The 26142-nt window shown below is 43.6% G+C and overlaps 1 protein-coding gene across 2 annotated transcripts in view; it reads right to left on the bottom strand.

Moving 5' to 3' along the window:
• The window catches only part of LRR1 (leucine rich repeat protein 1), a 29341-nt gene extending 21376 nt beyond the window's left edge, over positions 1-7965 (bottom strand). Inside the window, exon 1 of one of the 2 annotated variants that reach the window (XM_036269710.1) lies at positions 7658-7965. In XM_036269710.1, coding sequence (XP_036125603.1) covers positions 7658-7876 — 219 coding nt within the window. In that variant the 5' untranslated portion in view covers positions 7877-7965. The remainder of the gene's footprint in view (positions 1-7657) is intronic. The other variant, XM_036269715.1, reaches the window with a different exon arrangement.
• Between the last annotated feature and the right edge of the window lie 18177 nt (positions 7966-26142).

The following is a 26142-nucleotide window of genomic DNA, read 5'->3' as shown; positions in this document are numbered from 1 at the left end:
CCCTCCAGCCCCTTCTGTGGGCCCCCCATCCTACACTGAACCTTTTATTCTAACTCTTCTACAGCCGCAAACAACTCCCTAACACACGCAATTGAGAACCACCTTTGGTCCCTATCCATCCACTACCTAGGCCCTGTTTTACAATGTCCCTTGAGGGAAGTAGTGGGAGTTGAAGAGATTGTTAAAGTTCATGTCCCCTTCTCTCTCTCAGATTTGTCCCAAATAAATAAAAGACTAGGATCCTTTACTGAGGATCCCATCAATTATACTCAGGAATTCAAGTACCTTACCCAGTCCTATGATCTAATTTGGAATGATATTCATGTTATTCTCTCTTTCACCCTTAATCTGGAAGATAAAAATTGAGTCTGGGTTAACAACCAGGACCATGTGGATAATCTGAGACAGGAGGCCCCCCCCACTAACCCATCAGGGGCGGAAGCAGTCCCTAGCCAGGGCCCACATAATAATATGTCTCATTGAAGGACTTAAAAAAGCCTCACACAAGGTGGTTAACTATGAAAAACTGTCTGAAATAATCCAGGAAAGGAATGAAAACCCTGCAACCTTTCTATCCCGCCTTACACAGGCTATGAGAAGATACACTAACTTAGATCCCACTAGCTCAGAAGGAACTGTCATTTTACACCTGAGATTTATCTATCAGTTGGACCCAGGCATAAGGAGAAAGTTACAAAAAAACGTGAAGATGGCCCTCAAAACCCTCAATGGGCTCTTCTAAATCTGGCCTTTAAGGTTTCTAATAATCGTGATGAAGAGGCTAAAAAACAAAGAACAGCAGAATTCCAAATGCTTGTCTCTGCCATCAGAGGCCCCACTAATCAAAGGGGTCAGCAAACCCCCTTCAGGAGACAGAAAAAGGGCACTCACCAGAATCAGCAGAGCAGAACCCCAGGTCCCTGCTTAAAAAGCAATCAGACTGGCTATTCAGTGAGGCAATGCCCCAATCCTCAACCACTGCCTAAGTCACGTCCTCAATGTGGATGACCCCAATGGAAGTCAGACTGCGGAAAGACTGCACAGAGTCGGTCCTCAACCCTTCCTCAGGCTAGCGGAACAGGCAATCCAGGCCTTGATCTGATTGGCCTTGTGCCTGAAGACTGAGGTGCCCAGGAACGAACGCCCCAACTGTCATCTTGAACTCCGAACCTCGGGTAACTCTGATAGTAGCAGGGAGCCCAATTTAATTTTTTTTTAAATCCTCACCTGAGGATACTTTTGCATTCATCTTCATATAGAGCAGGAGGGAGAGAGGGGGAAGAGAGAGAAACATTGATGTGAGAGAGGCACACCGACTGGCTGCCACCCACACAACCCCAACTGGGGCCAGGGACAAACTGCAACCGAGGTACGTGCCCTTAGCGGGAACCAAACTCGACTCACTGGTCTGCGGGCAGACGCTCTTACCACTGACAAAACTGGCCAGGGCCCAATTTCATTTTAAATTAATACTGGGGCAACCTACTCTGCCCTCTCCAAGTTCAGGGGACTTTTTCTACGCACTGGGGTTTCAGTTGTGGGAAATGGCCAAATATTGTAACCCAGGGCAATCCCGGCACTCACTGGTTCTTTAGGCCTTTATATCTTTCTTCAATTTTTCAGTGTTACCAGTTTGCCCCACTCTCTTGTTACGGTGAAACATTCTATGTAAACTCCATGCTACTGTAACCTTTACTCCTACCCTCCCCACCAACCCCTCTCATTCTTTACTTTGTTTCCTCCAAGAATTTACTTCCTCTCCTAACATAAATCCCCCTGTGCCCTTCTATCCACTCAAGAGGGCAGGGTGGGGTCCACCTGCCTGGTGGGCCCTGGTGAAATACTACTACTCATTATTTTGTCACTGACCCAGTGGGGAGAGGGGGAGAGCCCCGAGGGGCTCTCACTACTAGTGCCAAGCGCTGTGAGTGACCCACTCTGGGGAGAGTGCCTGGTGGGGAGTTTGGGGCACTACACCTATCAATCAATAAGGCAGATGTCCTGCCCTGGCTCAGCAGTTGGAGCGTTGGGCTGTGGACCAGAGAGTCCCGGGTTTGGTTCCCACTAGGGGCACGTACCAAAAGAAAAGACAAAAATAATAAAATAATAATAAAATAATAATAATAATAATAATAATAATGCAGATGTCCTAAGGCAAGCTCAGGGAGAACAGAAACCTCCCGTGGAGCAGAAGGGCAAAAGCTCCCTTGATCTTGATTCTCAGCACCACATATACTATCTCTCACTATAACTTTATGAGGGGTACCTATAATCTAACTATTCATGATGTGTCCAACCCCTGCAATGGGAGTTTATATGTGCAAGCTCAGAGGCACTTGATGCAATACCAAAAAAAATCATACCAGGGAAATTAGTTGCTATCCCGGATGCAGTTCTGCCAGCGTCACTAGCCTTCTCCTCCCTCTATCATGGTTTCATCATTCGAGCCTTACTGTGGGTCTATCAAATACCTCCTAGGCTCAAATATGACTGGACTGCTTTCTTTACCGGAGGGGATGATGTTTTTAGGTGCAATAAACATTTCTGCCCCCAGGAGAGGAATTGCTATTCAATGTCTAAACCCAGAAAAACAGGGTGGCTTATAGGCAGTAGGATATGTCACCCTGACCAATACCTTAATCCATTCTTTCATCCCTAATTCAACCTCAGCAAGCCCTGAACCCGGAAGCCATCACAGGGGAAAAAGGGAAGTCGGACTCCTCATAGCAGGAGTCATGGCTGCAATTACCACTGGGGGCCTCGTGGGAGGAATTACTTATAATGCCCCAACAGCAAAAAACATAACCACCACCATGGCAAATATAGGTAGAGAGACAGGTGAAAATTTGAAACTTCTTTCAAAATTTTTCGACTCTCTTGCCTGCATGGTAATAGATAATCACATTGCCCTAGGCTGTTTACTGGTCAAGAAGGAGGTCTATGCATGACAGCAAATACAACTTGTTGCTTCTATGTTAACTTACCCGACCAGTTCCAGGAGAGGACACAATGAATTCAGACAATGATGCCCAGTGGCTAAAGGAATTCAGTCAGGATCACCTAGCTCAATCTATCTGGACGAGTGTAGAAGCAGCCTTGCCTAAACTGACCTGGCTACTCCCCTTTATAGGACCCCTAGTATTAGCCTTCTTAGCATTGCTTTTTGGACCCTGCCTCTTGTGCCCGATTACTAGATTCGTATAAAATGAACTGCAAATTTTAGTCAACCAAACAGTTGGACAATTTGTTCTAGCACAGGTAAAAGGACCCTATCACCCCACCACCCAAAAAGTTATCTAACAAATTCTTTTTAGGAGTTCACAACGACCCCACACCTGCATGAAGTAGACAAAGAGAAACTTCGTCCTTTTTCCCTTTTTTATCATCATTATGAGATGGGAATGAAAGAGTTAATAATGTCTTAAAGGGAAAAGGTAAAAGCTTACAGAAAGCAGAAACTGTGAAAAATTGCATTGCTTGCATGACCCTTGCTCAGCCTTCTGTTGAGTATTGATAAGGATTTTCTGGATTCTCTGCAAGGCAGTGAATCACCCAGCAGATGCAGGACAAGATACCAGACCAGTCCAACTGCAAAGTGGACAATGGGCCAGGCAGAGTACATCGGCAGGAACTGCTGGAAGCTAAAAGTTGAGTATATAACCTACACCCCAAGTGTTACTCGATGCTGAACCCTTTTCAGCTCAACCTGTCTGCACCCAGATGCAGGCAATAAAATCGTTTTGCTCTACATTGGCCTTGCATTTTGGATGTGATCTCCCGCCGGCTCAGACCTTTTAAAAACCAACAGCCCACATCATAGTCAATGGGCAAAAACCTTTAGCATTTCCCTTAAGAACAGGAACAAGACAGGGATGCCCAATTTCACCACTCTTATTTAACATATTACCAAAGTCTTAGCAACAGCAATTAGACATGAAGGAAAAATAAAAGGGATCCAAATTGGAAAGGAGAAAGTGAAACTGTCATTATTCGCAGATGACATGATATCATACACAGAAAACCCTAAAGACTCCATCAAAAATCTACTAGATTTAATAAATGAATTTGGCATGGTAGCAGGATACAAAATCAACTTCAAGAAATCGACAGCATTCTTATACACCAATAATGAACTCACAGAAAGAGAAACTAAAAAAATCCCATTTACCATTGCGGCAAAAAAATTAAGATATCTAGGAATAAACTTAATGAAAGAAGGACCTATTTGCAGAAAACTATAGGACATTGAAAAAAATTGAGGAAGATACAAAAAAGTAGAAGCATATACCTTGTTCATGGACTGGAAGAATGAACATCATTAAAATGTCCATACTACCCAAAGCAATCTATAGCTTCAATGCAATCCCCATTAAAATACCAACAACATATTTCACAGAACTAGAACAAACACTTCAAAAGTTTATATGGAACCAAAAAAGACCCTGAATAACTACAGCAATCCTCCAAAAGAACAAAGTAAGAGGAATCACAATACCGGATTATATACTACAAAGCCACTGTAATCAAAACAGCCTGGTACTGGCACAAGTACAGGCATATAGATCAATGGAACAAAACAGAGAACCCATAAATTGACCCAAGAGATTATGCACAATTAATATTTGACAGCAGTGGCAAGAACATACAATGGAGCAAAGACAGCCGCTTTTGGCTCAGCGGGTAGAGCATCGGCCCACGGATCGGAGAGTCCCGGGTTCAAATCCCACTAAGGGCATGTACCTTGGTTGCAGTTTGTCCCTGGCCCCGGTTGGGGTTGTGTGGGTAGCAACCAGTCAATGTGTCTCTCTCACAATGATGTTTCTCTCTCCCTCTTCCCCCCTCTTTCCCTCCCGCTCTATATGAAGATAAATGCAAAAAATGTCCCCAGGTGAGAATAAAAAAAAAAAAAAAAAAAAAAATGGGCAGAGTACCTAAATAGACACCTCTCCAAACAGGACACACAAATGGCCAAAAGACATGAAGAAATAGTCAACATCACTAATCATCAGAGACACAAATTAAAATGACTATGAGGTATCACCTCACACCTGCCACAATGGCTGCCATCAACAAATCGTCAAACAAGTGCTGGAGAGCATGCGGAGAAAAGGGGATTCTAATACACTGCTGGTGGGAATGCAGACTGGTACAGCCACTATGGAAATCAATATGGTGTTTCCTCAGAAAATTAAAAATTGGTCTGCCCTATGACCAACTGAGCTCACTTCTAGGAATATATCCTAAGAAGTCTGAAACACCAATCGGAAAGAATATATGTTCATAGCAGCACTATTTACAATTGCTAAGATCTGGAAACAGTCCAAGTGTCCAGCAATAGATGAGTGGATAAAAAAGCTGTGGTACATATACACAATGGAACACTATGCAGCAGTAAGAAAGATCTCTTTTCTTTTGAGGGACCTGGAGAGTAGGATGCTAAGCAAAATAAGCCAATCAGAGAAAGCCAAATACCACGTAATCTCACTTATCTGTGGAATATAATGAACAAAAAAAGCTGATGAACAAAACAGACCCAGAGACATAGAAAGGAATATGGTTCAGAATAATAAACTTCAAGGGGAGTGGGGGGATGAGATAAACCAAAGAACTTATATGCATGTATTCATAACCAATGGACATAAACAACAATGCTTAGGGGGTGGAGGGAAGAAATGAGGAGGAGGGTGTCTGGCTGGGGAGGGTGGAGGAGAAATACCTGTAACAGAAATAAGTTAATTAATGTTTAAAAAAAAGAAAAGAAAGTCAAATGTGAGTCATGACTATTTCTGTAGGGAAGAAAAAAAAAAGCTAAATGTTGTTCAGCCTTTTTTAAAGTGAAAAAAGAAGTGATACGAAAAATGTGTGCCACGGTGGCATGAAACACACACACAACTCTAAGATATAGTTGCTACCCCTTATCCAAGGAGGAGATACATTCCAAGATGCCCAGTGGATGCCTGGAAACACAGAGTGGCAAACTCTATATACACTATTTTTTTCCTATGCGTACATACCTATGACAAAGTTCAGAGTCTAAATTAGGAACAGCAAGAGATTAACAACAATAACAAATAATAAAACAGAGCAATAATTTTGAAAAAGTTAAGGGAGAAGACTGGCTGAAGATGGATTTGGAAATCACAGTTGGATGGTAGCTGAAGTCATGGGACAGAAAAGTAGGTGAAAGAAAGAGGTCCAAGGTACTTCCCATACTTAGCATTAATACATACTCGAGGCCCAGGACCAACACCAGCACCACCTTAATTCATCCAACAAATGTTTACTGAGCACGTACATTTTCCAAGTCCTGTGGTACCTCCTCTTCTACAACTCTCTCAAGCCTCAGTAATCGGAATTCATCTCACTGCTTCCACTTTTATTATAGCATTTATCATAGCCCGTCTTGTACTGTATGTAATGGTTTCTGTTTCTCCCTTTCTAGTCTCAGGACAGTGACTAAATCAAGTTTGTTTCCCAGATTCTATCTAGCACAGCACCCTCTGCACAGTAAGTCTTCCACTAGCGGTTTACAATAAAATTTTAATTAGGATTACCACCTGCAATTGACTATTGGTACAATATGAGTTTTAAAAGAGACATCATCACAGACTTTGTAAATAGGCAGTGCCCAAACTGGGCAAGAAAGAGAGGTCTGGGGAGATGCAATTCTAGTTGTGAGTTTGCTTTTGTCATCTGAGAGTTTTGTAATATTTACAGTGTTGGATGGTTTCCAAAGTCTTTTCGATTTGAAAAATTATATAAGTTGATTCAATCAACAAGGAGAAATTATTTAGATTTTCAACTACTTACATCAAACACTAGGTATCTCTGAATGAGACTCTAATACCCACTTTTCTCAACTAAATAAATATTCCCTTTGGAGTACAACACTGCAAGGGAAATAATCCCTGAAAATTGTAAGATCCAATGAAGAGTCAGATGCAAGGGTGGGCAATGAATTGCCCCCTCAACTTTATTTATAGACACAGGGTAGTCCAGTCATTTTGACAAAACAACAGTGCCTGGTAAGGAAAAAGAAAATATCTCATAAAACCTATGCTTTATAAATTCTATTTCAACTTCCAGCTGCTTCTAGAGAGTTTACTACTCCTACGCAGGTAAGAAAAAGCCCTGGACCTAAGAAACCAGGGCCTAGAAAATTTCACATTTAAGGAAAAAGAGAGCGAGCGAGCTGAAGTAACCAACAACTTTAATGAAAGTATCAAGATGCAACCGAAACGTTACTGCTTCACTACAGTACTGATCTGGTCTACAGACCTTAGATACTGTTCATCATCCCTTAAAGCCTTTTTTTCGTTTTAAGCTGCCGAAAACTCCGTGGCAGAAATAGAATTTTTTGAACGAAAATTCAGTTATTTTACTGTTCCTCCGAACTGGATTACCACTGTCAATTCCAAGTCGCAGAAATGAGCAAGAGAAATAACCAGAAGGTGCACTCTCAAAGCTCTCCTCCTTCGGGTCCTGGGAGGAGCCCCGGAAACAGGTGTGGTGGGGGCTCGGGGTGGGCGCCCACGAGCCCCCAGGACGAACTGCGGCCTCGGGTGGGCGGGGTGCGAGGCCCGAGGGCGGCCGCCCGGCGGCTCCGGGGAAGTGCCCCGCGGCAGACTCCCGGGCAGGGCCTGCTGTTTCCACGCACCTCGTAGCGGGTCCCACGCTTGTCCTTCAGGGTGGAGATAAGCAAGCAGGGGGGCTGCGGGCCGCCTCGCTCGGCCCCGGCCCCGGCCCCAGGCCGCGGCTGACTTTGGGGCGCCTGCTGACAGAGGCTCAGCACTGCGCGGACGCCCTTGCCCCGGTTCCTCAGCCCCAAGGCCGGCAAGTGCCGACTGACCACCTCGACCTCGCAGTGCAGCTTCATCTCTCCTGGGCGGCGGCAGGCAGCACCTCAGCTGGACTTTGAAAGTCCCCAGTTCCCGCCCGGCCGCGCCGCCGCCGGGGTCCTCGAACGCGCGGGCTGCCCGAGGATCTGCCTGTCTTCTCCTTGAGCCAGCATCTCGCGCTTTCTCAGCACGGTGGCTGTGAGTCCCGCCAGGGCAGCCCGCGTGCCCTCCCCGCGGGTCGAGTGCCCGCTGTGGCTGCGGACCGGCAGAGCGTGGACGCCGAAGCCTGAGGACCCAGCTAGCGGCTCCCGAGACCAGCGATTGGCGGACGCGCAGCGTCGTTTCCCCGGACCGCGTACAGCTTCCGGCGGCGGCGGCGGCGCTTCTTGTTCGCGGCGGAGTTGTCTTTTCCCCTGCAGATACCTAACCGGTGCTTTCGCGCTTTGGGCCGCGGAGTTTTCCGTGGGAAGGCAGGTGTCCGTCCCTGTGTTAAAGGGGAAATCTCTCTGCTTCCCTGGCTTTGGCACTTGGGACGTTACCCGTTGCCCACTGCCACTTAGGGTGCGGCATTTCCTCGCCCTATGGGGCTGACACTTTGGTTGTGCCGCCCCTCACCCCGGAGGCAACACCTGTCACATCAGAAGGAACTAATTATGACAGTAGTTAACTTTGCAACTTCTTTTCAACAAAGTCCCACTTTTTCAACCGTGAAGGGTTTGGATGGGGTGACTAGCTTAAATGCCCGAGAGACTTGGAAAGACGGACAGTCCAGACGCCAGGTACCGTTTGGATGCCTTATTCTGTCACAAAGGGATTGGGACCTGGCCAAGGCGAGTCTGCCCCAGCACCGCCTGGGACGTGTGGGTTCTTGACTTCTGCAAGAAAGCAAGACACAGTCCAGATGATTTCGAGAGTATGTTTGTTAAAGTTTGGTACGGTGAAACAAAGGAAGGGTTTAGGATTGAGGAAGCAATATCACAGTAACAGAAGTGAGTCTAGGCAGCCCAACCAATCTGCTCGTCTGCTCCTTGTGAGAAGTAAAAGGCAGAGTGACAGAACTGAGCCAAGGGAGGGCTGCTTTTGGCTCACTGAAAACTTAGGCCAGAGGAGAGCCCTTAGAAACTTATGAGGAAGAAAGTAAACATATAACCTGAGGAAAAGGAGGCCTGCGCGTGCTCAAGGGAGAGCACAAGCTGGGTCCTTTGTCTTGAGGGTTTTTGTCTGTTTTCTGTAGGCAGGAATTTTAAGGGGTTTGGGGGTCTCAATCAGAATATTCATCAGCTTTTTAGGTGTGGTTTTCAATATGCTGGCGCATCAAAATGAGCATATAGTGGTGTTTCAGATCGTTTTCTGATCAGCTTCATCTACATCTTGGATTTGCCTGGCTCTACTTGTTTTTGGTTTTTTAAATGTTTCTATTTTTTGATTTTAGAGAGGGAGGAGAGAGAGAGAGAGAGAGAGAGAAAGAAAACATCTCTTGGCTGCCTCTTGCACATCCCTTACTGGGGATTGAATCTGAAACCCAGACATGTGTCTTGCGTGGGACAACACTCAACCAACTGAGCCAGACTGGCTGGGCTTTTTTTATTTATTTATTCCCCTGACTTTGTCTGTTTTGGGGTTTGGTTGGCAAAAATGGCACTACTGGATTTTTGTTATCTATCTCCCTGACTAGGGTGATTTAAGCTACCCACTCTGGTTGGGGAAGAGAGATGTAAACCATCTACTTCTAAGTACCTCTGGTTAGGGAGGATAAGGTTTTGTGATTTATTAGCTGACTGTTCATTGCTCAGCTGATCATTTAACTATTTTGTCTCTGTTTTCTCATTCCACTTGCTAAGCTTCCTACTAACCTGCCTAAATTTCATATATTAAAGAAAGACCAGGCCCTGCCAGGTCAAGGGAGGCTCCTGAGGTGCCCATTTTAAGGAAATACTCATGCTCAGAGTCATAGTATTTACTCCTTAGATGTACACTCTAGGTGCCTCCCTCTCCACACCCTAGCCCTGGCCTCAAATATTACAGTTTGTTGGAGCTGTATTTTTGCAGATGTAAATGACATCCAGAAATACTGATTTTTCAATTCAACTATGACAATATAACTTATGTGGACCCTGAAAAAGATGATACCTACTAAGGGCTTCTGGTGGCTAACTTGGCTCAAACTTAAAACCACAGAGTCCAGCAGCCATTTCTACACAGGGGTCTCTTACACAAACCCCACTTCATGGAGAAGCTTGCACTAAGCTGCCTGCCTCCTACACTGAACTGCCTTCCTGCACTATGTTTCTGTGATCTGAGCTAGTTCTTATAAAGGAATTCTGGGAATTCTATTTCAACCAGTAGGACTGAGACTTTCCCTGCCCAATCTGAGTCCAATCCCTGCCCATCAGTATCTTCATCAACCAATTAGAGTGGCTCCATTTGACCAATCAGGACAGACTACCTTTGGGCCAATCAAGCTATTACGATTGGAGTCCAGATTTGCATGAGCATGGACCAATCAGAGAGGAGGGATAGCAACTTCTATCTATATAAACCAGCTCCCCTTTGATAGGAAGAGCACACACTTTCCCCTTTCAACTTTCCCTCCCCTCCCAGATGGTTGGAGCATTGGCCGGAAGACCAAAGAATCTCGGGTTTGATTTCAGTCAAGGGCACATGCCTTGGTTGCAGTTAGGTCCCTGGACCTGGCCCGGGTCATGTGGGAGGCAACCATTTGTATGTCTCTCTCACATTTGTGTTCCTTTCTCTCTTTCTTTCTCTCTCTCTCTCTCCCTCCCTTTCCCAGTCTATCTGAAGATAAGTGGAAAAATATCCTCAGGTGAGGATTCAAAATACAGCAACAACAACAAAAGACTATATTTCCCCTGCTGGAGCTGAAACACTAAGATCACCAGAGCAGAACTGTATCCTGAGAGGGACGAGGCCCCAGGGCTGCCTCATGCTAGGAGTTCACCTCAGGGATTCTCTCACAGCCCTGCTGTATCACAATTGAGCTCTTTGCACTAAATAAAGTTGCCTTTTCACCACACCTCAAATTGGGGATCCCTGATGGTGTTGAAGCCAAGGACTATCAGTTGACACTAGCTTGCACTGTGGACTGACTATATATGAAAATACACAAGGAATGTTATATTGCGCTACAGGTTTTGACAAAAGGAACCAAAGAGATATGTTTTCCTTCCGTGAAATTGGTTCCTATTCTTCCTGGCCTACACAATACTCTCATTCCCTTTTCTCTGGTTTGTTCATACTGACTAATCCTATTAAGTGTCCAAACCCAGTTCAGTTTCCACTAAGCTTTCTTTAACACCTTGATCTTTCTTTTTGGAGTGGAGAAGTCAATTACACTTAAAATTACCTTTCACTTATTTTATTTCCTTACATTTGTGGTGCATACCAGGCATTCAACAAATACTTAAATGACTCTGACTTTTCCCTTTATTTGTGCCCATAGGGAACTATACTCACTTAGGTTTGTGGCTTACTGGGGTTTAAGCTAGTAAAATCATAGTCACATCATATTCTCTCTCTCTTTTTTTTTTTATCCTCACCCGAGGACATTTTTCCATTTTTTGTTCAGATAGAGTGGGAGGGAGAGAGAGAAACATCGATGTGAAGGGACACATCGAGTGGCTGCCACCCGCATGGCCACTCAAGGCCAGGGACAAACTGCAACCGAGGTATGTGCCCTTAGCAGGAACTGAACCCGGGTCTCTCTGTACCACAGGTTGATGCTCCAACCGCTGAGCCAAACCAGCCAGGCTTACATCATATTCTTAAAGAGCAAGGTCATAATCAATGGACACAATCTATAGTTGACTTGTCTGCCCTAGCACATTGGGACCAGATATTGGAGTTGTTTTTTTAATGGTAAAATTAATCTAAAATAAAGCCAAAATAGTTAACAAATACATACCTAAGCATCAGACCTCTATAGTGCTGCCTTGTGCCTGTTGACACTCTGATCATGTTTTATAGGTTATGTTTCCACTGTGATTTTCTAATTAATTACCTGCCTTTTCATTCTTAGTACTGTCATGTCAGTTAAGAGCTGCATTACTTGCCTTAAGAACTATTCCTCAACTTACCAGGTCTTTTTACTTAAATGCATATATTCATTCATTTAATATTTATGGTGTTCTTGTTACTTGACAGCACCTATTCTAGATGTTTAGATGGCAAAGATGAGTTGACAGTGTTTGGGAGAGATAAGTAAATCAACAAACTACAATGGATAAATGTTAGATGAAGACATTAGAATAGTATAAGGTAGCCAGATGATGAAAACAATTTGTTTGCTAAACCTAGGTCTTTGAAAACCATGGAATGCAAAATTTTCAAGCAAGGGATAAAATTCAGACCTGTTTAGAAAAGGTTACTGTGGTCTGTAAAGAGATTACTTTGGAGGTGGACCAAGCCCCGAGGAAGTTATCAGGTAGCTAATGCAATAAACCACCATCTACACTGATGCCAACATAAATTTCTAAAGAGGTCTCCTTGGATAGAATCCTAAACTTGTGAAGCTGAAACATAGTTTACAGGTACTCTAATTCTCTCAATTTACACAAGGGGAATAGAGGCCGAAAAGAGTAAAGGGATTTGCCCATGACCTCATAGATGGTGTTAGAATAAATAGTGCTAGAACCCAAGTCTTATATTGCTGTACTTAATCCTTCCCAAAAATTTTCATGGATTTCCACTCTTTCCAATTTAATTAATTACAAATACTCAAAGGCCTGTTTCTTATTCCTTTGGAATCCAGATCCCCAGGGCAGCCTCTGGTTTTCAGTTCCTGCTAAGAGCAGCTTAGCACCTGCTCTTTAGGATTCCCTGGAGCTCAAGTCTGCATTTTATTTTAAAAAACTTTTTTTTCTTTATTGATTTTTAGAGAGAGAGGAAGGGAGAGGGAGAGAGAGACAGAAACATGGATGAGAGAGAACATTGATTGTTCACCTCCTGCATGCCCCCCACTGGGGATCTGGTCCACAACCTGGGCATATGCGTTGACCAGGAATCAAACCGATGACCTCTTGGTGCATGGGTCAATGCTCAACCACTGAGCCACACTGGTTGGGCCAACTACCGGTTTAAATTGGTATTTAAAATACCAATTTTAAAACATGGTATTTCATCTAGCACCTTTGGGTTTTCATGGCAAGAAGAATCTTACATTAGTTTATCCAAAATATTGTTATATGACTACTTCTTTAATGCTTGTCTTTGCCTGTAGACCAGCGGTTCTCAACCTATGGGTCGCGACCCCTTTGGGGGTTGAACGACCCTTTCACAGAGGTTGCCTAAGACCATTGGAAAATACATATTTCCGATGGTCTTAGGAACTGAGATACCACTCCTCTATCCGTCTACAGGTGGGTCTGCCCATATGCAGATACACCCACATACAACATGAGGAACTGTATTAAAGGGTTGCGGCATTAGGAAGGTTGGGAACCACTCCTCTAGACTATTAGCTTCCTGAGGACAGATTCTGAGTGTCACTACTGTTATATCCAAGTCCTAGTGTAGTGTTCACATTTAGTAGGTACTCAGTGGATATTTGTAGAAAGAATGAATAAATGAACATATGCTATTCATTTATTCATTTAGCAAATATCTGTGAGAGCCTGCTATGTGCTAGAATAGAGCAAACTTACAAACTAGTGTGTATTCAATTAATATTGCTTATGTTGGAGTAAGTCTAGCTAGCTATTTGGAAGGCAGAAAAACTGGATTTCTCCCTTACTCCTGATGACATTGAAATAAATTTTAGATACATGCAAGATTTAAATCCCTGGCTGGGTAGGGAAGTTGGTTAGAGCATCTTCCCAGTATGCCAAGATTGTGAGTTCAACCTCAGGTCAGGGCACATACAAGAAGCAACCAATGAATGCATAAATAAGTGGAACAACAAATCTCTTTCTCCCCTCCCCAAAATCAATCTTTAAAAAGATTTAAAACAGCCCTGGCCAGTTTGGCTCAGCGGTTGGAGCGTCGGCCTGCGGTACAGAGAGACCCAGGTTCGGTTCCCACTAAGGGCACGTACCTCGGTTGCAGTTTGTCCCTGGCCCTGGTTGGTTGTGCGGGTAGCAGCCACTCGATGTGTCCCTTCACATCGATGTTTCTCTCTCTCTCCCTCCCGCTCTATCTGAACAAAAAATGGAAAAATGTCCTCGGGTGAGGATAAAAAAACAAAAAGATTTAAAACAAAAAATGAAAATGTAAAAGTACTATAACAGAAATGTTAAAGAATTTTGATACAAAACCTAAAGATGTAACAAGTTGATAAATTTTAATAAATAAAATGTAAACATTTTACATGGAAGAATATACCAGAAACAAATAAGATTCTGGGATTGTCTTTTTTATCAAACAAGGTGTTCGCCTTTCCCCAAAGAACTAGACATGGTTGTTCTTAGGTAGTTTTATTTACTTGCAGCAAGTAAAGGAAGCAAGGGATTCACATCCAAAGTTCTGCCATTGACTTCTTTGAAGTTGCCTGAATTTATTAGGTTGAGTTCCTATCAAGCTCATTCTGTTTACAGCTTTAGCTGCAAAGTACCATGCTACATTTTAACACATAGTAAGAAAAGAATTTAGTAAGAACAGCCCAGACCTTAAGACCTTTGTCCTATCTAACATGATGAATAAAATAACAGTGTAACCAATATGAAGTTCAAAGGTCTCATTTTCTTGCAGGTAAGCATTTATAAATATATAAACTAAAGATCAACAACACAATAGCCCTGGCTGGTTTGGCTTAGTGGTTAGAGCGTTGGCCTGTGGTCTGGAGAGAGCCGGGTTCGGTTCCTGCTAAGGGCACATACCTCGGTTGCAGTTTGTCCCCGGCCCTGGTTGGATCGTGTGGGTGGCAACCACTTGATGTGTCCCTTTCAAGTAAATGTTTCTCTCTCTCTCCCTCCCACTCTATCTGAATAAAATATATATATATTTTAAATGTCCTCAGGTGAGGATAAAAAAAAAACCCAACACAATAAAGAGGACTGTAGATTAAGGAGAAATTCCCAGATAAAGATACATGGCTGGATTATAAACATAGTGTAGACCAAAAGGGGTCCAAATACTAAACTTGACAAGCTCAGGGGAGGCCAGCATGATGGGCCCTGCAAACTCAGGACTGAAAGTAACCGCACAGGATGGTCTGAACATAAACTATCCTAACTAAAAGTCATGGTGGGTAGTTGAGAAGGTTAGTAACATTTTAAAGGGTGAAGGTAAAATCTTGCAAAAGGTAGAAGCTGTGGAAAATTGGTTGCTTGCATGACCTTTACTCAGCCTTCTGTTGAGTATGGATAAGGATTATCTGGATTATCCACAAGGCAATGACTCACCCAGCAGATGCCGGATGAGATACCAGACCCGTCCAACTGCAAAGTGGACAGTGGGCCAGGCAGAGTAGTCAGCAAGAACTGCTGGGAGCTAAAAGTAGAGTATATAACCTACACCCCAACTGTTATTCAAGGCTGACCCCTTTTTGGCTCAGCCCACCCGCACCTAGGCACATACAATAAAGCCATTTTGCTCTACATTGGCCTTGTATTGTAGATGTGATGTCTCGCCAGCTCAGACCTTTTATTTGGTGCTGAAACCTGGGAGGTCTGTGAGGATCCAGCATGGGGGGCAACCTTGGGCCCCCAGACTCCTCCGGGCCTCCTGTCAGGCTGGGGTCAATCACACCCTCAGCTGGATACCGGACCTCCAACCTTTCCTGCTGATCGAGCATCAACACTGGACACTAATTTGGCTGGTGAGTGTTTTTGACTACTGGTGTGATTCTCCGGGCTGTCCTGTTATTCCCCATCCTGGACATAAGAGAGCCACGTCTGTGTGATTGTCCCTCTCAAAATCCAGCACTGGTCGAGACACGTTCCTCGGAAACCAGGTTCACTCAGCTCACCATATATCTAGGGATGCCTGATAGAAGTGAGTTGCTGATGGATCCTTAAGAACTAGAGTACAGCCAAGGATGAGTTTTCTGTGTGATCTTGCAAAGGACTCATACAGATCAAGGAACTGCAGTTCCTGAAACAAATTCTTCAAACTGTCTCAAAGGTTCCTAAGGCCCATTTGTTTCCACTATAGAGTAAGCAAACTTTAAAGATTAGATAATAGCTTTTGTCAATTATCAAGTCACTGCTTGATTAGCATTATTTGTGCACATATAGTTAGAGGTTAGATGTTAACATAGAGTTAGCCATTTGTTTGCCAAGCATTGCTTGTGGGCATGTAGATAAATGTTAGATATTAACATAAAGATAATCTCCCTTTGCTAAGCATTGTTGGTGCTAATGTGGTCACTCACATACTCTTCAGATGTAATTGTTAAACATTGTAATAAAAGCCATGGTGATTCTGAAATCATTGCTACATGCCTGAGCGAGCTGTAGCCCTCTGTTTATCTTGAATACATCTTGCCTGCTGATGCTTTCTTTGTGTCTCTGATCATTTTGAATGCAACAAGTTGCATGTCTCTCTACTCTAGGGGAGAAGTGGAGACACCTTCTTCCACTACTATATCTGTAGGACCGCTAGGCCATGACATCTCACACTGCAACATAGAAAACACTCAATCACCTATACCTCATGCAACACCCCTAGGATGTCTCCTAAAAAATCTACAGACCCTAGGACTCACTCAGAACTTAACATTCCAAGTGACTCATTTTTTACTGTGTGGTCTCAGTACAAATTAGACAATGGGTCACAATAGCCTGAGAATGACACTTTCGACATTCTCACCAACCTAGACAATTTCTGTCAAAGGCAAGGAAAATGGTCTGAGGTTCCTTACATCCAGGCCCCTTTGCACTCAGATCACACCCCTCTTTATGAGACTCTTGCTCTCCCTCCCAAATCTTCCTAATCCACTCTAATCCTCCCAAACCTCCCTCTGAAAATGGCATGCTTCTATTTCCTCCTTTGACCCAGCTGATCTCTCTCTACCACCTCCTCCCTCAGCCCCCCCAGCAGGGCCTCCTCCTCCAGCCCCTTCTGTGGGCCTCCCACCCTACCCGGAACCTCCTACTCCATCTCCGACTCCTCTACCGCCACAAATGACTCCCTCACACAGGTAATCCGCAAACATCTCTGGTCCCTATCCATCCTCTACCTCGCCCCCGTTTTAGAATGTTCCCTAAGGGAAGTAGCAGGAACTGAAGGCATTGTCAGAGTTCATGTCCCCTTCTCTCTCTCAGATTTGTCCCAAATAAATAAAAGACTAGAATCCTTTACTGAGGATCCCATCAATTACACTCAGGAATTCAAGTACCTTACCAAGTCCTATGATCTAATTTGGAATGATATTCATGTTATTCTCTCTTCCACCCTTAATCTGGAAGATAAAAATTGAGTCTGGGTTAACAACCAGGACCATGCCAATAATCTGAGATGACAGGCCCCCACTAACCCACCAGGGGCAGAAGCAGTCCCTAGCCAGGACCCCAGGTGGAATTAGGACAATGAGGCGGATAGGATAGCCAGGGACCACATAATAATATGTCTCACTGAAGGACTTAGAAAAGCCTCACACAAGGCGGTTAACTATGAAAAACTGTCTGAAATAATCCAGGAAAGGAATGAAAACCCTGCAACCTTTCTATCCCGCCTTACACAGGCTATGAGAAGATACACTAACTTAGATCCCACTAGCTCAGAAGGAACTGTCATTTTAAACCTGAGATTTATCTCTCAGCTGGACCCAGACATAAGGAGAAAGTTACAAAAAACGTGCAGATGGCCCTCAAAACCCTCAATGGGCTCTTCTAAATCTGGCCTTTAAGGTTTTTAATGATTGTGATGAAGAGGCTAAACAACAAAGAACAGCAGAATTCCAAATGCTTGCTTCTGTCATCAGAGGCCCTACTAATAAAAGGGGTCAGCAAACCCCCTGCAGGGAACAGAAGGGCATCCACCATAATGAACAGAGCAAACCCCTGGGTTCCTGCTTTAAATGCCATCAGACTGGCCATTGGGTGAGGCAGTGCCCCAATCCTCAACCACTGCCTAAGCCACGTCTTCAATGTGGAGGGCCCCACTGGAAGTTGGACTGCAGACAGACTCTGCAGAGTCGGTCCTCATCCCTTCCTCAGGCTGGCAGAACGGGCAATCCAGGCCTTGATCTGATTGGTCTTGATGCTGAAGGCTGAAGATGCCCAGGAATGGACACCCCAACTGTCATCTCAAACTCCAAACCTTGGGTAACTCTGATGGCAGCAGGTAGGCCAATTTAATTTTTAATCGATACTGGAGCAACCTACTTTGCCCTCCCCAAGTTCAGGGGACTTCTTTGAAGCTTTGGGGTTTCAGTTGTGGGAATTGAGGGCCAAATATCATAATCCAGAGCAACCCAGACACTCACTTGTTCTTTAGGCCTTTATATCTTTCTCTACTCTTTGTTTAGTGTTACCAGTCTGCCCTACTCCCTTGTTAGAGTGGAACATGCTATCTAAACTCCATGCTACTTTAACCTTTATTCCTTCTCTCCCCACCAACCACTCTCATTCTTTACTCTGTCTGCTCCAAGAATCTGCTTCCTCTCCTAACATAAACCCCCCTGTGCCCCTTTGTCCCCTCGAGGGGGCAGGGCGGGGCAGGGTCCACCGGCCTTGGGAGCCCTGGGTGAAATGCCACTACTCATCATTTTTTGCTCAGCCTTCTGTTGAGTATGGATAAGAATTATCTGGATTATCTGCAAGGCAATGACCCAGTGAGGTGTGTGTGTGTGTGTGAGGGGGGAGCCTGAGGGGCTCTTGCTTCTGGCACCCACCAGTCACAACCTGCTCTGGGGACAGTGCCAGGTGGGGAGTTAGACTGGGGTGGTACACCTGTCAATCAATAACCCAGATGTCCTAAGGCAAGCTCTGGGAGAACAGAAACCTCCCGTGGAGCAGAAGGGCAAAAGCTCCCTTGATCTTGATTCTCAGCACCACATATACTATCTCTCACTATAACTTTATGAGGAGTACCTGTAATCTAACTATTCATGATGTGTCCAACCCCTGCAATGGGAGTTTATATGTGCAAGCTCAGAGGCACTTGATGCAAGACCAAAAAAATCATACCAGGGAAATTAGTCGCTATCCCGGATGCAGTTCTGCCAGTGTCACTAGCCCTCTCCTCCCTCTATCATGGTTTCATCATTTGAGCCTTACTGTGGGTCTATCAAATACCTCCCTAGGCACAAATATGACTGGACTGCTTTCTTTACCGGAGGGGATGATGTTTTTAGGTGCAATAAACATTTCTGCCCCCAGAAGAGGAATTGCTTTTCAATGTCTAAACCCAGAAAAACAGGGTGGCTTATGGGCAGTAGGATATGTCACCCTGGCCAATACCTTAATCCATTCCTTCATCCCTAATTCAACCTCAGCAAGCCCTGAACCCGGAAGCCATCACAGGGGAAAAAGGGAAGTCGGACTCCTCATAGCAGAAGTCAGGGCTGCAATTACCACTGGGGGCCTCGTGGGAGGAATTACTTATAATGCCCCAACAGCAAAAAACATAACCACCACCATGGCAAATATAGGTAGAGAGACAGGTGAAAATTTCATATTCTTTCAAAATTCTTCGACTCTCTTGCCTGCATGGTAATAGATAATCGCATTGCCCTAGACTGTTTACTGGTCAAAGAAGGAGGTCTATGCATGATAACAAATACAACTTGTTGCTTCTATGTTAACTTACCCGACCAGGTCGAGGAGAGGACACAGTGAATTCAGACAATGCTCAGTGGCTAAAGGAATTCAGTCAGGATCACCTAGCTCAATCTATCTGGACGAGTGTAGAAGCAGCCTTGCCTAAACTGACCTGGCTACTCCCCTTTATAGGACCCCTAGTATTAGCCTTCTTACCATTGCTTTTTGGACCCTGCCTCTTGTGCCCGATTACTATGTTCGTACAAAATCAACTGCAAATTTTAGTCAACCAAAAAGTTGGACAATTTGTTCTAGCACAGGTTAAAAGACCCTATCACCCCATTCCCCAAGAAGTTATCTAGCAAATTCTTTTTAGGAGTTCACAACGACCCCACACCTGCATGAAGTAGACAAAGAGAAACTTCGCCCCTTTTTCCTTTTTATCATCATTATAAGAAGGGAATGAAAGGGTTAGTGACATTTTATTTTATTTTTTTTATTCAGATAGTGGGAGGGAGAGAGAGGAAGAGAGAGAAAGAGAGAAAGAAACATCAACATGAAAGGGACACATCCAGTGGCTGCTACCCACACAATCCAATCAGGGCTGGGGACAAACTGCAACTGAGGTAAAGGCCCTTAGTGGGAACCGAATCCGGGTCTGTCGGGACTGCAGGCCGACACTCTAACCACTGAGCAAAACTGGCCAGCGCTGGGTTAGTAACATTTTAAAGGGTAAAGGTAAACGCTTGCCAAAGGTAGAAACTATGCAAAATTTTGTTGCTCGCATGACCTTTGCTCAGCCTTCTGTTGAGTACGGATAAGAATTATCTGGATTATCTGCAAGGCAATGACTCACCCAGGGGATGCCGGCTGAGATACCAGACCAGTCCATCTGCAAGGTGGACAGTGGGCCAGGCAGAGAATGTCAGCAGGAACTGCTGGAAACTAAAAGTAGAGTATATAACCTACACCCCAACTGCTATTCAATGCTGAACCCTTTTTGGCTCAGCCCGCCTGCACCCAGGTGCATGCAATAAAGTCATTTTGCTCTACATTGGCCTTGTATTGTGGATGTGATCTCCCATCGGCTCAGACCTTTTTTTTTTTTTTTCCTCACCCGAGGATATTTTTCCATTTTTTGTACAGATAGAGTGGGAGGGAGAGAGAGGAAGGGAGAGAGAGAGAAACATCGACGTGAAGGGACACATCGAGTGGCTGCCACCCGCACAACCAACCAGGGCCGGGGACAAACTGCAACCGAAGTACGTGCCCTTAGCGGGAACCGAACCCGGGTCTCTCTGGACCGCAGGCCAACGCTCTAACCGCTGAGCCAAACTGGCCAGGGCAAAAGTGTTTTTTTGTCTTTTTTTTCCTCACCCGAGGACATTTTTCCATTTTTTTTTTTTGGTTAAGGTAGAGTGGGAGGGAGAGAGAGGAACAGAGAGAGAAAGAAACATCGACATGAAAGGAACACATCGAGTGGCTGCCACCTGCACAACCGACCAGGGCCGGGGACAAACTGCAACTGAGGTACGCGCCCCTAGCGGGAACCGAACCCGGGTCTCTCAGGACCGCAGGCCGACGCCAGACCTTTTAGTAATCACATTTTAGGCCTATAGCTTCCTTGACAAAGGTCAATCTTTACTTTAAGGAGACCTCATTGCTATCTTGTTGCCTGAATACTATCTCTATGTGCTATAAGTGTTCATTGTTAACTATCCTATACCCACCAATGTAAAAAAATTATGTCTCTTCATTTTAGCTTTTCTCCAATCCAGAGATTTCCTCACTTTGCTTTCTTCTGCCCCGTTAATTTACCACTAGTGGATTTCATGTAACCCTCCTTATGTCTTCTCATTTGTTCTAATTGTATAAAATAAGCTGTAAAACTGCCATTTTCCAAAGCATTTTCTCAATCCATTGAGAGTTTGTTTCCCAAACAATTGCTGTCAGCTTGGCTCAAATAAATTTATAAACATTTTCTACAGGTGTGGCTGTTTCTTACCTCGACAATAGGAAAACATGATATTCCTCATCAAAATTCAAAAGGACAAAGATAAAAATGTTTGCTGTTGGGAGATTGGGGAAAACTTACTTTTCTACGGGTACAAATTTGAATTGTTATAGTTTCTGTACAGGGCAAATTGGTACTATCTGAAAAAGGTAAAAACTCATATTCTTAGGCCTAGCAGTCCCATTTCAAGAATTTTATCTTATAGACATACTTTATTATATTGATATACTATGTAAATATAAATATAATGTAAGTATGCAAAATAATGTTTGCCCAAGGATGTTTCAGTCTATGGCCATACCACCCTGAACGCACCCAATCTCGTCTGATCTTGGAAGCTAAGCAGGGTCGAACCTGGTTAGTACTTGAATGGGAGAAGGATGTTTCAATTCATCTTTATTCTTTATTTTTTACTAAAATTTTCTCTATAGCTTTTGTGCTCTTCTAAAATGCCTCATTATCTATTTATTTGTGAAAACATTGGATATGGTATGCTTCTGTTTGTATAAATACATAAAGAGATGTAAAAAAATATATATAATTATACATACAAGCATATGTATATGGGCGCACACACACTATATATATGTATATATCCACACATATATTTTTATGTCCATATTTACATGTAAGTGTATATAAGATAGTTTTTTGTTTGTTGTTTTTTTTTTTTAGGGATTCCCCTCAAAACTGATAACATGTTGTTCTGGACAAAAAGACTGAAGAAAATAGAGGTCTGGGTTGGAGACTTTTAAAAATATATTTTTGGAGACTTCTGGTCAAGATGGCAGCATAGGTAAATGTGGTATCACGTCCTCCCACAACCACATCAAAGTTACAACTAAACTATAGAACAACCATCATTCAAAACCACCTGAAATCAAGGTGAATGGAAGTCCTACAACTGTGGAATTAAAGAAGCAGCCACATCGAGACTGGTAGGAGGTGCAGAGGTAGATGGGCTGGTCCCACACCCACGTGTGGTGGATAAAAATAAGGAGGATACTCGGCTGGAAAGGAACTCCCTGAGAACTGGGGGGTCCCCATCTCACACCAGGCACCCGCCTCAGGGTCTAGTGCCAGGAGGAGAAGTCTCCATCACTTCTGACTGGAAAAACCAGCAGGAACTGAGGCTCAGAGAGGCTAAGGCGGCTGGAGCCCCAGGCAGCTCCTCTTAAAGGGCCCACACATGGATTTATCGAACTCACTCCCTCTAAGCTTGGAGGGGAGGCGGCTCGAGGGGTGCCAGAGACATACAGGGAAGAACTGAACTGTTTGGCACTGGAGCGAGTGCTGGAGAGGGGGCATTCTTCTGGACAGACATGCTGTCAGAGGCCTTTGTTCCTTTGGTGAGCCCTTCCCTGGGGTGGCAGACAGTCGCCATATCTGGGACTCCAGCAACCTGGCTCACACTGTTTGCCTTGCCCTGGTGATTCCCTGAGGTCCTGCCCCACCCAGCTTTCAGGCCCACCCAAGCTGTTGTCAGTTGGTTAACCATAGGATTGGCCTGTCTTGGATCCTGCTTCAAGATTTCCTAAATTCTTTCAAACAAGCAGCATCTGGTCTTAGTTAGCCCCATAAGTCTCATTAAGCAATACATAGAAACAAACACAGGGAGGCAGCCAAAATGAGGAGACAAAGAAACAGGTCCCAAATGAAAAAACAGAACAAACCCCCAGGAAAAGAACTAAGCGAAATGGAGATAAGCAACCTAACAGATCATGAGTTCAAAACACTGCTTATTGTAATCAAAAGAGTGTGGTACTGGCACAAGAACAGGCATATAGACCAGTGGAACAGAACTGAGAACCCAGAAATGGACCCAAGGCAATATGCTCAATTAATATTTGACAAAGGTGGCAAGAGCATACAGTGGGGTAAAGACAGCTCTTTAATAAATGGTGTTGAGAAAATTGGACAGCTACATGCAAAAAAAAAAATGAAACTAGACCATCAACTTACACCATACACAAAAATAAACTCAAAATGGATAAAAGACTTAAATGTGACCCATGAATCTATAAAAATACTAGAAGAAACTGTAGGCAACAAAATTTCAGACATCATATGCAGCAGAGTTTTCACTGATACATCACTTAAAGCAACAGAAACAAAGGAAAAAATGAACACGTGAAACTACATCAAAGTCAAAAGCTTCTGCACAGCAAAAGAAACAACCATCAAAATGGAAAGGCAACCCACCGTATAGGAGAACATCATTGCCAATGATACATCAGATAAGGGGTTAATTTCCAAAATATATAGAGTACTCATACAACTCAACAAGAGGAAGACAAAGAACCCAATTAAAAAATGGGCAGAGGAGCTGAATAGACACCTTTCCAAACAGGACATATGAAGAAATGTTCAACATCACTAATCATCAGAGACATGCAAATTAAAACAACAATGAGGCATCACCTCACACCTGTCAGAATGGCTGCCATCAACAAATTATCAAACAACAAGTGTTAGTGAGGGTGTAGAGGAAAGGGGACTCTAGTACAATGCTGGTGGGAATGCAGACTGGTGCAACCACTAGGGAAAACAATATGGTGTCACCTCAAAAAATTAAAAATTGAAGTTCTATTTGACCCAGTGATCCCACTTCTAGGAATATACCCTAAGAAGCCTGAAACACCAATCAGAAAGAATATAGGTACCTCCATGTTTGTAACAGCACTATTTACAATAGCTAAGATCTGGAAACAGCCCAAGTGTCCATCAGTAGACGAATGGATAAAAAAGCAGTGGTACATATACACAATGGAGTACTATGCAGCTGTAAGAAAGAAAGATCTCTTATCCTTTGAGACGACATGGAGGGACCTGGAAAGTATCATCCTAAGTGAAACAAGCCAAGCAGTAAAAGACAAATACCACATGATCTCACTTATTTATGGAATATAATGCACATAACAGTCTGAGGAACAGGGTAGACTCAGAAACATGGAAGTAGGGTACAGACTGGCAACCCTCAGAAGAGGGGGTGGTGGGGGGAAGGAGAGATAAACCATAGAACTTATATGCATGTATGCATGAAAAATGGACATTGACAACAAAGCCGGGAACAGGGCCGGGGGGATGTGGAGGAGGGTGTCAGTGGGGTAAAAAAGGAGAAACATCTGTAACAAAAATAAAATTTAAATAAAAAAATCAATAAAATATTTACAGACATTTATCATAAGAAACAAACAAACAAAACATAACACTGCTTATAAGGATGCTCAATGAACTTAGTGAGAACCTCAGTGAACTTAGTGAGGGCCTCAAGAGTATAAAAAAGGACCAGTCAGAAATGAAGGATGCACAGTCAGAAATGAAGGAGGCACTAAGTGAAATAAAGAATAATTTACACAGATTCAATAGTGGAGTAGGTAAAGCCAAGAAGCAAACCATCGGTTTGGAATATAAGGAAGCAAAAAACATCCAATCAGAACAGCAAAAAGAAAAAAGAATCCAAAAAAAGTGAGGATAGTGTAAGGAGCCTCTGGGACAACTTCAATCATGCCAACATTCACATCTTTGGGGTGCCAAAAAGAGAAGAGAGAGAACAAGAAATTGAGAACCTATTTGAAACAATAATGGCAGAAAAATTCCCTAACTTGGTGAAGGAAGCAGACATACAAGTCCAGGAAGCACAGAGAGTCCCAAACAACATGAACCCCAAGAGGCCCACACCAAAACACATCATCAAAATGCAAAAGGTTCAAGACAAAGAAAGAATCTTAAAAACAGCAAGAGAAAAGCAGTTAGTTACCTACAAGAGAGTTCCCATAAGACTGTCAGCTGATTTCTCAAAAGAAACTTTGCAGGCCAGAAGGGAGTGGCAAGATATATTCAGAGTGATGAAAAGCAAGAACCTATAACCAAGATTGCTCTATCCTACAAAGCTGTCATTTAGAATCAATGGCTATATAAGGAGTTTCCCAGACAAGGAAAAGCTAAAGGAGTTCATCACCACCAAACCATTATATGAAATGTTGAAGGGTCTTCTTGAAGAAAAAGATAAAAAATATGAACAAACAAAATGGCAATGAATACATATCTATCGACAATTGAATCTACAAACAAAATGAACAAGCAGAACAGATACATTCTCATGGATATAGAGAACATTTTGTTTGTTGCCATATGGGAGGAAGGTTGGGGAAATGGGTGAAAAAGGTGAAGAGATTATGAAGTACAAATTGGTTCTTAGACTGCCAAACCTCAAAGGGAAGGGGGTTGGGGCATGGGAAGAAATAACCCAAAGAACTTAAATGCATATATGCATAACCAATGGATACAGACAACAATGTTGGGGAAGGCAGGAGTGGGGAGGAGGGGTCAATGGGGGAAAAATGAGGAACATCTGTAATACATTCAACAATAACGATAAATAAATAAAGTAAATTAAAAAAACTTTTTTTTGTATGTATGTATGCTTTACTTTAAATTATATAGTTAATTAAAATATCAACATTTGCTGAAATATAGAGCTATCCAGACTATTAAACTTTGGACTTTATAAAGTGATTAAATCATGCCCTGGCCCATTTGGCTCAGTGGTTATAGCATCGGCCTACGGTCCAGAGAGACCCAGGTTTGGTTCCCGCTAAGGGCACGTACCTCGGTTGCAGTTTGTCCCCGG

This window comes from Molossus molossus, unplaced genomic scaffold (genome assembly GCF_014108415.1).
Source record: "Molossus molossus isolate mMolMol1 unplaced genomic scaffold, mMolMol1.p scaffold_m16_p_1, whole genome shotgun sequence".
Classification (NCBI taxonomy): Eukaryota; Metazoa; Chordata; class Mammalia; order Chiroptera; family Molossidae; genus Molossus; species Molossus molossus.
Note: the sequence above shows the minus strand (reverse complement) of the source record. Positions and strands in the feature narration are given on the sequence as shown.